Source organism: Fringilla coelebs (assembly GCF_963513975.1).
Source record: "Fringilla coelebs genome assembly, chromosome: Z".
NCBI classification, from domain to species: Eukaryota; Metazoa; Chordata; class Aves; order Passeriformes; family Fringillidae; genus Fringilla; species Fringilla coelebs.
In genome coordinates, this window is record NC_140031.1 from 57,307,986 (window position 1) to 57,323,030 (window position 15,045).

The 15,045-nt window shown below is 37.4% G+C and overlaps 1 protein-coding gene across 1 annotated transcript in view; it reads left to right on the forward strand.

The window, feature by feature from the left end:
• SUSD1 (sushi domain containing 1) overlaps nucleotides 1-9,009 on the forward strand; it is a gene marked incomplete at its 3' end in the record, with an annotated part of 41,197 nt that extends 32,188 nt beyond the window's left edge. Inside the window, exons 13-16 of the mRNA XM_084225158.1 lie at nucleotides 156-411; nucleotides 3,882-3,921; nucleotides 5,993-6,086; nucleotides 8,871-9,009. Coding sequence (XP_084081284.1) covers nucleotides 156-411; nucleotides 3,882-3,921; nucleotides 5,993-6,086; nucleotides 8,871-9,009 — 529 coding nt within the window. The remainder of the gene's footprint in view (nucleotides 1-155; nucleotides 412-3,881; nucleotides 3,922-5,992; nucleotides 6,087-8,870) is intronic.
• Between the last annotated feature and the right edge of the window lie 6,036 nt (nucleotides 9,010-15,045).

Consider the following 15,045-nt stretch of genomic DNA (forward strand, 5'->3'; position numbering starts at 1 on the left):
TATTTTAGTATAAGAAGTGTTTGTATGGGACATTGTTAATAAAAACCAGTTAAGAGGCTACAAATAGAAAAAACCAGTATGCATTAATTAATATCTGATGCTTATTTCATTGAAACGAGGCCTAATATTTACTTTTCTTTTTTGTTTCACTCTAGTCTTTATCAAGTGATTGTGCTTCCTCTGGATTTGCAAAGCACTTTTATTTGTGACTCCTTTGCTGCCACATCTTTCTTTAATAACACCACTGACATGAAAGGATATGTGGCGGCTGAATTTCAGGCAAAGGATGTTGCTGATAATATGTCAATTGCTCTTGGAGACAGACATTATTATGGGAAGTTTTATAATGCTCCTTTAAAGCTGGGAGAAGAGTATTGTGTTTTTTTGAAAATAATAAGTGAGTGGAATAAGGTAATGGATGTTTTAAAACCTCTTCTTTACAACTCTTGAATGAAATGTTGCTGGGGGGAATAATGAAAATGTTAGCTGGATATTAAATTTTTTATGACACTTCAAGGATCTTCTAGTTGACAGAATTACATTAAATCTGAAGCTCTTTAAATATCTCTTAAATTCCTTAATGGTACTTATGTCATTGTAATGTTGAAGCAACTCTGAATGCCAAAAGTCAGACAATGGAAAAGAATTAAAAATGAATGGCCATCCCTGCCATCCCTAATTGAAGATGTCTGTATTGGGCCAGAATTTACTTAAAGAGATTAGTATGAGAATTTGAAAATCCCTCCTTAGCAATGATGAATTCACCCATTTTAATTTTTAATTAAATATTTTATTTAAAAAATCCCAATTCTCCAAGTGACATGAAAAAATATATTTTATGACGTGTTTTTACCTTCCAAAAGGCAGTGAATGTAAGCTCCAGCTCCATTGAGAAAGCCTTGTAAATAAAAGTATTTTTTATAATTAAGTTTTATCAAAAAGTTTCTAAAATGTACATATCATCTGGTTTTCCATTTGTATCTATCTATCTATCTCAGGAGTCAACAGTTTTAAGTTTTTTTATAATATAAGTCTCAGCAGTAGAAAGTTTTTCTTGTGTGGGACAGGGGATAACGTCTTGTATGCAATACAGTTCCTGAATGTCAGTTACAAAACTGAACTAAGCAACGTCTAATAAAGAAAGAAACACCTAAAAAGCACCTTACCAAGGAGGCATGCAAAAACTGATCCATGAGTCACTTATATATAATTCTCTGCAATTCTGGAAGCCTACACTCAAATCTCAGTAAGTTAAAACAGTTTCTGTTAAGCAATAGTGAATAACATCCTCATTTATGCATATTCTGAAGTGCTGTTTTCGTAGTAGTGTGTTACTATCAAAATGTATTTCTAGAGTAAAAGGATTTACCTTTTACCTGTCACTGCCTCAGTTCAAAGTCAGTGAAATAAAACAAGTGCCTGTAATAAGAGGATTCTGGTATCTACTAATCTGTGCAGTACTATTTAACAATAGTCTGAGAAATTTTTATAGCAGAGATGAAGTGGTTTCTGATCCTGATACAAGTCTGTTGTTTGCAATAATTTTTTAATTAATTGTGTGAGGGGAAAGGTAGGAAAATGACAGTAGAAGGCCTTTAATTTCATAAATAATGTTATTAACATTGACATCCAAAATATCTTGGAATTTGGACAATGAACTGTGTCTCATAGAAGAATGTGCTCAGTGGAGTGGGATTGTTAATCAGTCAAACATATACAAGTTTGGCCTCTTCAAGCACTACTAAATATATCTTTGAGCCTAATTTCTTTATCCTGGGGATTTATGCATTGGCTTCTCTAGCTCTTTACCCTCAGTTTTTTTTAATACTGGGGTATTTTAACTTCTTTTACTTTTGTGGAGCTTTTTGCTGCACAGAACAAAGTAGATTCTTATACATCTTTACCAGCCATTTATGAAGCTGCTTCTATCTTACATTATTCTTTCTCTTTCTTATGGATTATTTTCTGATTTTCTACTGCTGACATTTGCAGATGTATTTTATAGGCCACTGATTTGACGGATTAATATTACAGTTATTTGTAGAGGTCACTCCTGTTTCCTACCATTAAAAATGCATCATCTCCCTCATGTACACTTTCCTGTATGGCTTTTGTTGGTTGATGAAATACACAAAATTACATGCAACAGTTATGAATAATTATTGGGACTGCAAATACCAGACTGCTTTGGTTTGCAGCTCTGCTTCTTTAAAATGGAATTTGGACTGCTGGTTCAAAAGTATTGGTTTATCTTCAGTTGTCATGCCCTTTTATTTTGTGCAATTGCTGGTATTAAATGGTTGAAAAAATCAGAATTATGAATTGCAGGTTGTTGGGTTTTGAGACTTTCTAAAAATGTGATTGCTTAAGCAACTGCATTTGGATTCAAGAGCTCAGTCTTCTTTTTTTAAAAAATGTTTGGCCCTCAATTCTTAATACCTGTGAAATCAGCATTTCTGAAGTGTCTTTTACTTGTTAGCACATTTCCATTTGAATAAAGACAAATTAGAAATAGATGTAATAGGCTCCTAACTAATGTTCTCATTATACCCTTTCATAATCTGGCATCCTTAAGGGTCCCTTCTGTCTCCTTTCATACTAAAAATGGTACAATTTGTATCATGCTGCAAAATCAGTGCATGGTTTTGATTTTTATTAACATTATTACTGAAAATCCCTAATATATTATTGTGTCAATTTTTCCATTGTTCAGATTTGGAGGTCTTGAAAAGGGTGTCTGCTGTGAGGTTTTTACTTTCCATTTATTTTTTGTTTCTCTGAGAGTCATGAGACCTCTGTAACTTCCCTGATAGGCAGGAGATGTCTGATTTTCTGCACACTAGAATGTGTTATGAAGGTAGCTATTTCAAAATGGTGGCACTTGCACCTCTGCCCCAGAATCTGGTATTTGATTGGGTTTCTAAACCCACCCCTTTATCTTCCCAGTTCTGAGAAGATTTTTCATGTCAGCCTTTTGTCTTTTTAATTAACCAGAAAATTCCTGATAAATAATGGGTTTAAGAATCATTGAGACTCCATAACTCAGCATGCAGACACACAGAAGTGAGATTAATCACACAGATGCCTTCATCCTTTAATCCAAATGCTTCAAACCGTAGCCTTCTTTCTCAAACATACTGTTACTCAGAACAACATAATACACACTTTGCTACAATATGAAAAATGCATGTATTGTGTACGTATTATGTGCAAGTCTGTGAAAGTCATTTAGCAGGAAGCACTACAAAAATACACTTCACAGTAATTACACAATAGATAATAGAACCCACAGCAGAACTTCTTGTGTATTTTTGACTATGGAGTGCTGGGGGAAAATGCTCTACAGAGACCAAAGCTTACTGTAAAAAAATCAAATTTGCTCAACAAGTCTGCAAAAGCAGACCCATGATAAATATTTCTTTAATTGTAAGTATTCTTTTATTAAAAATTACTAAGCATGTTATCATAACTGAAGAAAATGCTACATCTAGTAATTGTGAAACATGCCATCAGATACTCGATTTTAACATAAATGTTATGCATGGGAGAGAGTTAACACAGCATATTCATCCTTATCTTCACATTTCATAAATTCTGAACCCTGTTCAAAACACTGTCAAAGATCCTTCCATGGATGGAAGGTTGTAAAAAGAAAGGAAGAATAATGAGCTAAAAGCTAGAGCCAGCCTTTCATCAAAGTTCTATGTCTAATCTTATTTTTATAATTTATAATCTTTTAAGACAATAAAGAGGCTGCTGCCAAGGTAATAACAAACTCCATTCCCAATAGTAATTTTTTTCGATGACTGATTTTTCAGAGGGTGTTAGTAACAATAAATTTTTCTCATGAGAAACAATGACTTTTACGTTTTCTTTTTTAGGTAAGAACACAGTCCTGTGCTGTTTGGGCACAAATTAAAAGTAAGTCAATTTTTCCTTCAGTAAAAAAGTCTTAAGTTGTCATGGCTTTGCTTGGCAGCATAAACTAATAATTGCTGTGACTGTTTCTTCTTTTGCCATTCATGATCTGTTGGCTTCAAGCATTGAAAATATTAGAGACAGAAAATTTTCCTTGCTTTTCACTATTCCATTCCAATGGATTCAGCAGTCCATTCTAAAATGAACTCTCCTGTTTTTTCCTGCTTTTTATTGTTGTTTTTTCTTTGCATCATATCCAAATCTTTAGAGCAATTTTTTTGCACAAAGGATTTGAGGCACAGAAAATGGGAAATTTTGGAAGCATATTTTAAGGTAGTTTTAAATTGGCTTAAAGATTGAAAAAAATCAGTCTAAGAACAACAATAACTAAAACTATATAAAAAAACAAAAAAAAAGGCAAAAAAATCCGAAGAAACAAACAAAGAAAAACCAAACAAAAAACCTCACCAATACCAGCAACAAAATACAAAAAACCCAACAACAGCACCAAAAACCGGAAACACATTGCCACAATATGTTTTAGCTTTTAGAGGCCATATTTACTTTAGAATGTTCAGATGGTTCATCAAGAATTTTACAGTCTTAAAAATCCAGAAGATACTATGCAAAAATGTAAAATATGGCTAATTTGAATACTGGTAAATACAGTTTCTTAAGTATATAAGTGGCATAACTTTAAAACGCTGTAAAATTTCGCAGTGTGGTTTTATTTTGATTTACATTTTGACTTTAAAATATTTCCAATTAATGAGCTTATCTCAGAGCAGTTTGGGATCCGCTTGTTTCCTTCCTTTCCACCATAGCTGAAACTCCTCTTCACACCTCATGTCTTAGCAAAAAGCAAACATTTGCCTCCCCTGACAAAGAAAGTAGCACCACTGGAGTCTCTTATGAGCCCTAAAATCTGCTTTTGAGTTGAAAGTCTTACAAATTTGAGTTAGGAAAGGCAGTAATGCTGGAAAGTGTGGCAGTACTTTGGAATGCTGTCAAATCATGTGGTGCATGGAGTGCTTGAGGTGCACCTCCTCCATATCAAGTTATCACTACAACTGATCTTCTGGTGACAACTCTGTTTTTATTTCTGGGTTTTGTTTAGTTACTCTTTTTTTAATTACTCTTATGACCTAGCTCACTTACCACCACACTTAGAATGTAATGTAGGCAGCTCTTCAATGTGGAGACTCTGCTAACATCAAGGACTCCTTAGGTTCGATGGTTCCATTACTAGAATTGTTCAGGCAATAGCTGTAGAATAACTCTGAAAAGACAGAAAACTGTTCTGTTCTGAATTTGTCATTTATCAACATGTAGTGCATCATCAAAGGCTGTCTTACAAATAGGTGGATTTTGTTTTTGGGGCTAAAAGAATGAGCATAGGAAGAAGAGAGTAGGACCAGTCAGGCCTTTGGTGTAAATTCATTTGCCTTTATATTGAATGGACTTATAGTCAGTGTCCTTTACCCTAATGTACTGCTGCAGCTGGAGAGGCTGAGAGTATTTGTGGCTTGCTGAATCCTTTGAGAAATATTTCTTAATTCAACTTGTGGATGGCAAATCTGTAAATTAAATTTAAACCAAATGGCCCTGTTTCAGGTGCCATCTAGCTTGATATTGTGTGATAGATCATTGTTATTAAAAAATGGTAGAGAACTATATTAAAAGCACGCTTTCTTCTGCACAAAGAAGTTAAATTAAGTTTTAGGGTTTTTCATGGTTTTTCAGTCTACAATATGGAGGGAAGACAATCATGTAACTTTTTTGCAGGGCTGGCATCTTCTCTAGAGATGTGTAAGTTGCTGATGGAAACTGGTGTTATAGTGCTATAAGGGCAGGTATATCTTTTACCAAAAATGAGCATTATAATAATTTTTTAGTACCCTAAATAATCTTTATTCCTCAACTGGATGATAACTATGAGGTAGTCAGCTCCATTACTCTCACTAACTGGGATGTACGTCCAGCATCTGGGTTTTGTTGCTATACTTCAGCTATGAGCAGACTGATGCTGCACTATTTGATTGATTTCTTTGAATTGTTTGATGCTTTCTTTCAGATTTATCACCCACTCTGCAATACATGACTGCTGTTGGATTAGGGTCAGTGGCAGCTGTCTGCCTTATATTGATCTTGTCATTCTTCGTGGCACGGTATGTGATGTTGCTGCCTCCAGTTTTGCAGTCCTCCTTCTCATGTTTTTTTTTCTTGTCAGATTTTCTTGCCAACATGCTTGGTTTAGGCATCATGGGTGGTTAGAAACTGTAATCAAGTGTGCTTTCAGTGGCCACTAATGCTGTCCATTCCTAGAGCTGATGTCGTCTGTATCTTTGCAATTACTGGCAAAGCATCTGAAATGTGTAGGGCTTATCTTAATAAAGGAAGGATTTAAGAGTGAGTCAAACCAGGACTTTAGTAGAGAAGTATTCTGATTTAATGGGAATTAAGTACATGAAGTTTATATGCTGTCAAAATGTTGATGCACTTTGCTTATGTACAGAGCTAATTTTTTGTCTTCCCAAATTTATTCAAAAGGCCTGAAAAGAATCATTTTACCTATAGACCATGATAAAAACATGTTTAAAATTTTCAGGAGATTTATTAATTTATGCTTCATGATCCTTCAAGCAGGATCAATAACTTCATAACTGTCTTCCTTTCAAAGTTAAAACAACAAAAAAAAAGAGTAAGTTATGTAATTGTAAATGCCTACATACATGTAGAACCTCTTCACTAAAATCTGTGTATTTGTTGTTGTTTATATATTCATATCTACAAGAATAGGCTTCTGATATATTTCCCTTGAAAGGTCAGGAGCCCCCAGCCTGGGGACTATGAAATATAGCATTTATTGGTTAAGCTGCTTGTTTGGTGCTCTGAAACAGAAGGAATTAGTCATATATAGGCCTGAAGAAAGTAGGGTTATTTGGATTGTTTGTGGTTGTCTAAATTTCAAATCAGTTCTTGCAATCAAATTTCTGAATTAAAGGTTCCATAGGTCTCATTTCCAAGGTTCCAAGGTCTCATTTTTTTCTTTAATTAACTAAATAAACAGATCTCAGGCTTCCCTTAGCAGTATAATGCAGTGGTAAACTTGAGCTTGCAGTCTTGGTTGTTTTGGGGGATTTTGAAAACGTTTTCAGAGTCAGTTTTCAAATCAGTTTGATATTTGAGAAGGAAGGGGCTTTTACTGTCTTAATTTTGAAAGTAGCTGACTCCTGACAGAGGAGCTATTGCAGGAGGAACGGGTTCCCTGGGCTGTCATGGTGTGAAAGGCTTCTCAGTTATTTCAGTTTCCCTGTCAAAAATGTGGCAGAGGGATATTAGTACTTTTCAAAAGTATGTCAAATCAATTAGGTTCATAGTGATAGGAGAGTGATTTGATGTATGAGACAGTACTGGAAGAGTCATGTATGAGTATGAGCCACTTGTGAGAGACCCTGAGCTGCCACTTCAGTCTTCTTTTGAAGCTGCCACTTCAAAAGCAGTGAGAGAAAATGAAATCCTTAGGGAGCTTATTACATTGAGTAAATTTGACAATGGTGTATTGTAGGGGACAAGGACTTAATAAGTCAGCAAGTATCTTTTAGGCCCTTGATCCCATGTACAGAGAAATTTTTGAATCCATTCTCCTGTTCTAAGCAATATCAGACAGAATCATTTGACAGAAATTACAACTGCCCCATCCCAGCTGTAGGCAGAGAAGGGAAACCCCAGATGTCAGTTGTGATAAGACCCTTCACAATGCTCAGAAAGAAGTATGTGTAATATTTTAAATAACAAATGTGCTTTTAGTTATAATTAACCATCAGTTTAAAGCATTTCTGAGTAAGAATGTGATTTGAAAAAACCCACGTGAAGTCAGCCTTCTGCCCTATCCAGTTGTAAAACCATGGTCCTGTTTTAGACACTGCACTCCAAGACAGATGTGGCCTAGCAGGAGAAAAAGAGAATTGAATTTGGTAAGAGAGACCTGGGATCTGTTTAATCTAACTGTAAACAGGGCATTTTAGTGGTGAGTTGCTTAGCCTGGCGGAGAAGATTCTGCCAAGAAGCATAATATGCAAATATACAAAATGCCACTGTATAAAGATCAACTTTCTCCTGCTGGTAGTGCCAGTGGTACATGTACAGCATGTCCATGTGCTTCTGAACTGTAAGAGAGGGAGGCATGGGAACAAATTGCTGTGAATGCAGCTTCTGGGTGGTCTGCAAGAGGAGGTTAAACAAACTTGTCAGTAATGACATAGCTATGGCTGATCTTGCCATGGTATCAGGTGAATGGTCTTGGATTATTTCTTGGGGTCCCTGTAAGCTTGTGTCACAAAGAGCCTCTGTATTCAAGTGCTCACCAGCTTGCCACATGTCTGCTGTCTCAGGAATTATGTTTCCACAATGGGTCAGGGTGTGAATTCCTGCTAGTGTGGTTGCTGACAGCAGTTCCAACTGTTCCTCAATAAGTAAAAGTCTGGAAGTGGATTCACAAAATGAAGTCTGACTCCTGATGTCCTTAGATATTACATTTTTCATTTTAAAAAATGTATTAGACTATAGTTTTTATTAAAGTGGTTTGTCATTCATACACCTTTCTCCATTCCTCTTAGTTCTTCGTTTTCTTTTGTATGTGATGCCCATTCATATGCATAAGGACAGTGCCAGAACTCCAGATTTCTGAAGATCTGGGCATCAGTGTTGTTGATGCCAAGGTTAACACTGATCAGGTGATCATCTGGTAACCTATGGGAATGCTTCCTACCCATCTCATACTGGCTGTAGTGATCAGAATTTGTAGCAGCACCACGTGTCCTCAAAAAACTTCAGGAGCATTGTCATGTAGCTAATCAATATGAATTATACAAGTTCCCTCTCAGGTCTGTGCTTGAGTCTTGAATAATTTGTAAGATTTTTTTTTTAACTGGAATTTTTTCTTTCTCCAGGTCTTGTCTCCACAGGTCAGTGCATCCCCCACCTGCTGCTGTAGCCTGTGAGGCTGTACATTTATCTACTACAGTAGACGTGGCACAAGCAGGGGTTGCATCATCATTCCTAGAGACTGAAAGTGTCTCTCTTCTCTGATGGTTTATTCCCTGAAGTCAGCATAGAAAAAAACATGCTCTTCTTTCAAAGCCAGCATGTGTCTGGTATCTGCATGTCACATATGTATTATACATGGTCAGTTTAAGTGTGTTTGTCACTGGAGTGGGATGTTTATTGTCTTACCTTATTCCAGATGGTGTGGTGTGTAAAGGAGAACCTTCCCTCACAAGCAGGTTGTCATGCATCCCATGTGTTGGTCAGTCTTTCAGCTATTTCAACTGCATGAGTGCCTGATGATAAGTGCTTGTATTGTACTTGATTACATGAGTAATCCCCCGATCCAGCAGAGACTGTTTGAGGATTAACTGCTACTTTAGATGCCTTTGCCCACATAAACTGGCCTATTATGAACAAAAGTACAGACCTACCCTTATGCGAGATAAAGTGCCTATTGTACTTCCAGTTATAAAGGTAGAACACTTCTGTCAGTCGCTTACAAGTAATGATACATCAGTGACATGTACACTTGTTAGCCATGAAGTTGCCACATTCAAGTAGTGTCAGCAACTGATATGTTCCAGAGATATTGCAATCATTGCTCATAGCAATTAGCAGTAATTGTGAATAATATACCAATCTATAAAACTGCAGTTTGCTCAAAAGCTGCTTGCTTTAATGGCATGTGAAACTAATTTAAGGAAGGACCTTCCTGTGTTAAGTGTAGTTTTGTTAATCCCTGTTCTATAATTACAGCTGAGTAAAGCCAGTAAGTCATTGTCTAGTTAATTGGCTGGTGTGTAACATCTGGTTAGAGTCCCTTAATAAAGTACAATTAACCAATTTTCTATGGCATACTCCCAGATTTTTTTTCTTCCGTAAAAAAGAATCAAGTGGCTTTGATTATTTCCACTCATCTTCACAAGTTGCTTTGTTATATGTTAGCAAAAAAGATGTTAACTGGTGAAATAATTTTGGTTTTGTGAATTTTTTTTTTCCTCAGCTATGTTTTGTGTTTTACCACTTTAAATATATGCTGCACATTTTTGGAATTGTTAAGTTTCTGAACTGCTAAGATTCGGTTGCCTACTGCTCTTAAAATTTTAGATGTTCTGTCTCTCTATAACATGTAATTAGGGTCTTTTTGGGTTTAAAGTACAACAGCAGATTTTATAGTTAGAAGCAAAGAAGAGTTACAGCCAAAAAGAGTTTTTAATTGCTGCATCCAGCTGAGAGTGCTTTTTCCAGGTCTCGGCAGATACCATTTCTGTTATCCAGTATTTTCAGAGCTGTCCTTCAAGTTAAGGGTTAATAGCTAAGTAATACCTTTGTCTGCTTTAGGGATTAAAAGTCAATAGCATTTTCTGTTGCTAATTGAGAAAGAATAGCTAAACTGTTCGTACTGGGAAACCATGCCTTAATTTTTCAGTTTCTCATGTGGAATTCATTCTCATACATTCCATGCCTAATTCCCTTTCTCAATGGAATAGATTGCAAGGTTTGGTATGGAGTACAAACTGCACCACTTCATTCTGATTCAGTGTCCTGCTGCTCTGGTCTTTAGAGAGAGTTCATGAGCAGCTGTTCCTGTGTAAGGGAGAGCTGGAGAGGCTGGAAATTATTTAGAGACACAGATGTGCCATCCTCTGTGAAAAACCTGAACTTCTTTTTACGCTTTACTGAGACTGTCAGTGTTCCAGTATGCTGCACTTGATCAGTACTATAAAGTCCATCTTGTCAGTGGGTATCATTGGAAAACTGGAGGTCTTTGTGTAATCTTTAGCAGATTATTTATTTTCTGTGTGCCTCTTTTTTGCCTAAGTTGCTTTTTCATAAATTTTTCAGAGCAAGGTTTTTTCCTTACAAAACATCCATGCTTCTGCTGGTAGTTAGATAACATACTTAATGACTGATTTGGACATCTCCACACAGCGTAGCTTCTTGATACCCAGGAATGGACTGATAAGGGAGAAGAGAGGAGGCAAGACTCTGTCATCCTCAATTTTCCACAACAGCTACAGTTCTACAAGTTTCCCTCGTTCCTTCTTCCTCCCTCGTCACTCTTGGCAGACCTACCTCTGGCTGTGAGCATATCTTCATCTGTGTTCATCTTATTATTTCATGTTTACTTATCTTTCTTCCACCTATATCTGTTTCAGTTAAATATAGAAAGAAAAGAGGCAATTTAACCTTGCCATCCTCAGATAGAGATACAAATGTTAACAGTTTTTTTTTGTTAGACCTTTGCTCTATTGTTCCCAAGCTTTTCTGCTGAACTAATTGTAATGTCATAACCACACTCTCATGTTTCCAGAAATTCTAGAGACATTTCTAGTGATTCTAGAGACATTTCTAGTACCTTCAGTTAACACTGAAATTTGTCCTTTTTTTCCAGTTTTTTCTCTGCTTCCTTGGATAGGTTTTCCACATCCAGGCCAAGTAAGGTTAGTTGAACTGCTTTAACTGCTGATCTGTACCACTTCATGGTGCTATGTTGAAATGTGCTGTATTGAGAAACTCATTGGCTTAGATCCATACTGATGTCTGCACTATATGCAGTGCAGACATTGGTATGGATCCTCTTTATAGGAAATGGGAAATTGTTAGTCCTGGAGAAACAAGTCTTGTAAGCTTAAGTGAAACTATTTTTTCTATTTTATTTTAAAATTGTGAAGTAACACAGGATACTGTAAAAATCCAGCACTTATGCAAGTAATTGTGATGGTATATCAAATGAAAAAGGCTTTATTATAAAATACAGTTTCTACTACGTGTCAATGATGGTCCTTTAAACCTTTTGGTGAAGTTTCTTTGTTTTGGGCATGATAAACACAGAAGTTAGCCAGGCTTGTTTGTTTCAGTATTTATATTGTAAATCAGTTGTACAAATAGGGCCAGATAAGTGAGCCGGTGTCATGGTTTTAGGCCCACAAGTCCATGGAAATGAAACACCTCACAGCCACTCCCTCCCTCCCTCCCTCCCTCCCTCCCTCCCTCCCTCCCTCCCTTCTCCCTGCAATCCAGTGAAAAGGGTAGGAAAATCAAAATAAAACTTGCATGTTGAGCTAAGAACAATTTAATAATTGAAAATAAAGCAAAATACAGTATTAGAGGTGAAGAAGAAGAAGAATAGTGAAAAGAGAAAAAAACAAGTGATGCACAATGCAATTGCTCACTGCCCACTGACTGATGCCAAATGCCCCTCCTGGACCCAGACTGGACGAGCTTCTGGGTGACTCCCCTCAGTTTATGTACTGGGCAGGATGTTCTGTGGTGTGGAATATCCCTTTGGCCAGTTCAGGTCACTGTGCTCCCTTCCAGCTTGTTGGATTTTTTGCATACCTGCTCACTGGCAGGACATGAGAGACAAAGGAAAAAGAGAGCCCTTGATTAATGATAAACACTACTTAGCAGAACCCAAAACATCAGTGTGTTATCAACACCATTCTTTTTCTAAATCCAAAACACAGCACTGTAACAGCTACTGAGAAGAAATAAATTCTACCCCAGCTGTAACCAGGACAGCCAGTCTGCTCCTTGTGTTTGTGTATGTTCTCAGATTTAAATATTCTCAATTATGACTCTTGTTTCCAAGGTCTTGCACTATTTTGTGAGGCCTTTTCATACTCAGCGTGGTTCAGCTAGAATCCAGCATGGGCTCAGAGGAGAGGATTTCTGCTCCTAGTGATAGAACTGCTAGTCTGTGAAAAATCTAACTGTTGCAATCCTTTCAAGGAGGGAATTGGTGTCCTTGAATCATATCATATATATCATATAATTATTTGGTGATCTCAGTGCTGAGCTCTAATGTAAGAGGTTAAGTGTCAGTGTTGCAGTAGTACTGCAGTTCCTAGCAGCAGAAGAATGACTCTTTGGACAACACAGGCGTTGTCCTTTCATTTCCAACAGCGATGAGGTTTGAGGAGTCAGACCACAATGATTTAATTTGTGGTATTTCTATTATGGAGCTATTTCCATTTTGAAGTTAACAAAATGGCACCATTACAGTCACAGAAGAAAAAGGTGAGACTTGCTCTGGAGTTCTCTTTTTCTTCCTCCCCCTCTTACCTCAATTTTTTTGTGTATTTTTCCAGAAATAGTGTTTTTGTTCCTGCAATCTCACAGTGGAATAAGGAACAACAACATTTTATTTGTGTTGTCCCAACCTTGAGGCAGCAAAATTTAGGCAGTTCAGTTGCAGTTCATGTTTTATGTTCCCTGGAGTCCTGGTTGGATTACCATGTTCTACATTATACATCTGTGATATGTATATACATATGTGTGTGTATATTTATACATTTTGTTTGTTCCAATGCATTTAACTAACTGGAGATACAGTCAAAACTTCCCACCAAGAGTGGAGAACCTTGGTTTCCACCCCAAGACTAGCAAAACTACTAGTAGAATGAGAAGCAACAGAGAAAGAATTAGTGAATTAAAGAAAATTCTTAACAGAAAGTAATTTCTGAAGGCCCAGATTTCCTTGAGCAGCTTTTAGCATGGAATATTTTAGCCTGATTTGGTAACAGTTCATATAAAAGTCACTCCTGCAGTCATCCTGGGAGAAGTGAAAAGGCAGCAGACTGGTAAAGGTGTTCCAAGCTCATGACCACAAATCAGCTGTGCCAATACATTAAATAAAGACTAATGTAACAAAAACAAAGGGTAGGGTTGGTGAAAGCCAGTTCTCAGCTATCCCTTTCAACTGTGTAAAATGGCTGTCTCAATTTTTCTCTTAGGTGATGAAAATGTTAGGAAGTTTCATTTTGTTTTGTACTCCTGTGTATTCTGGCTATATTATTTTCATGCATTCACTTGTCCAATTCTTTCTTCTAACCTGGAGCGTTCCTTAATGCACAGAAAAACAGAATCAGATCACTGTGAATGCCAGGTTAGTAGCAATTGTAAGTATCTGCTGAGAGACACAGGGACAAGGCAGGATTGTTTAAGACATTCTTTGCCTGTGTCTTCAATGTGGATAATGAACCAAGGGGGTCTCAGTACCCTGAGCTGGAGAGTCTCCCCTTGACTGTGAAAATGATCAACTCCCAGTTGACCCTGAAGTTGTGCAGGATCTGCTACTCCAGTTGAACATCTACAAATATGCGGGGCCTGATGGGCTTTCTCAAAGAACTAGATGATGTCGTGGCAAAACCTATTTTGATTTTTGAGCAATCTTGGGAATCCAGACGTCCCAGGTGATTGGACCTGATGAACGTGATTCCAGATTTCAAAAAGGAAATCGACCATGGAAACTACAGACCTGTCAGTTTAACTTCAGTGTTCAGTAAAATTATAGAAAGATTATTTTGGAAGGTATTGAAAAACATCTGAAGAGCAGCACAGTCACTAGTCTCAGCCAGCACGGCTTCATGAGGTGAAAGGCCTGCTTATCAAACCTGATTTCTTTTCATGACAAGATAACCCACCTAGCTGATCAAGGGAAGCCAGTTGGTGCAATCTTCTTGGATTTCAGTAAAGCTTTCAATATTGACCCTCCAGTATTGAAAAGCCCTTCTGGAGAAAACCGTTCAGCTCATAGCTGAATACCCACATTATGTGATGGGTGAACAACTGGCTCACAGGTCATGCACAAAGGGTTAATGTGAATGGGGGGACACCAGACTGGTCACCTGTCACTGGGGAGTTCTGCAGGGCTCCATGCTCAGCCCTGTGCTCTTCAACAGCTTCATGAAGGACTTGGACAGACACTGATGTGTTCTTCGTGGTAACCAGTGACAGAACATGAAGGAATGGCTTGAAGCTGTGTCAGCGGGTTTTGGGTTGGGTATTAGAAAAAGGCTCTTCACCCAGAGGGGAGGTTGGGCACTGAACAGGCTTCCCAGGGGAATGGTCACAGAACCAAGCTTGACAGAGTTCAAGAGAAATTTGGAAAATAATCGTGTGACTCTTGGGGATGGCGTTGTGTGAGGCTGGGAATTGGACTCGATGATCCTTGAGGGTTCCTTCCACTCAGAATATTCTGTGATTCTGTGAAAGAGTGCTTCAACAGCAGTTCTGCATTTTTACAGTATGCTGATCTCCAACTGGCCAAGGAATATTATTATTATTATGTGA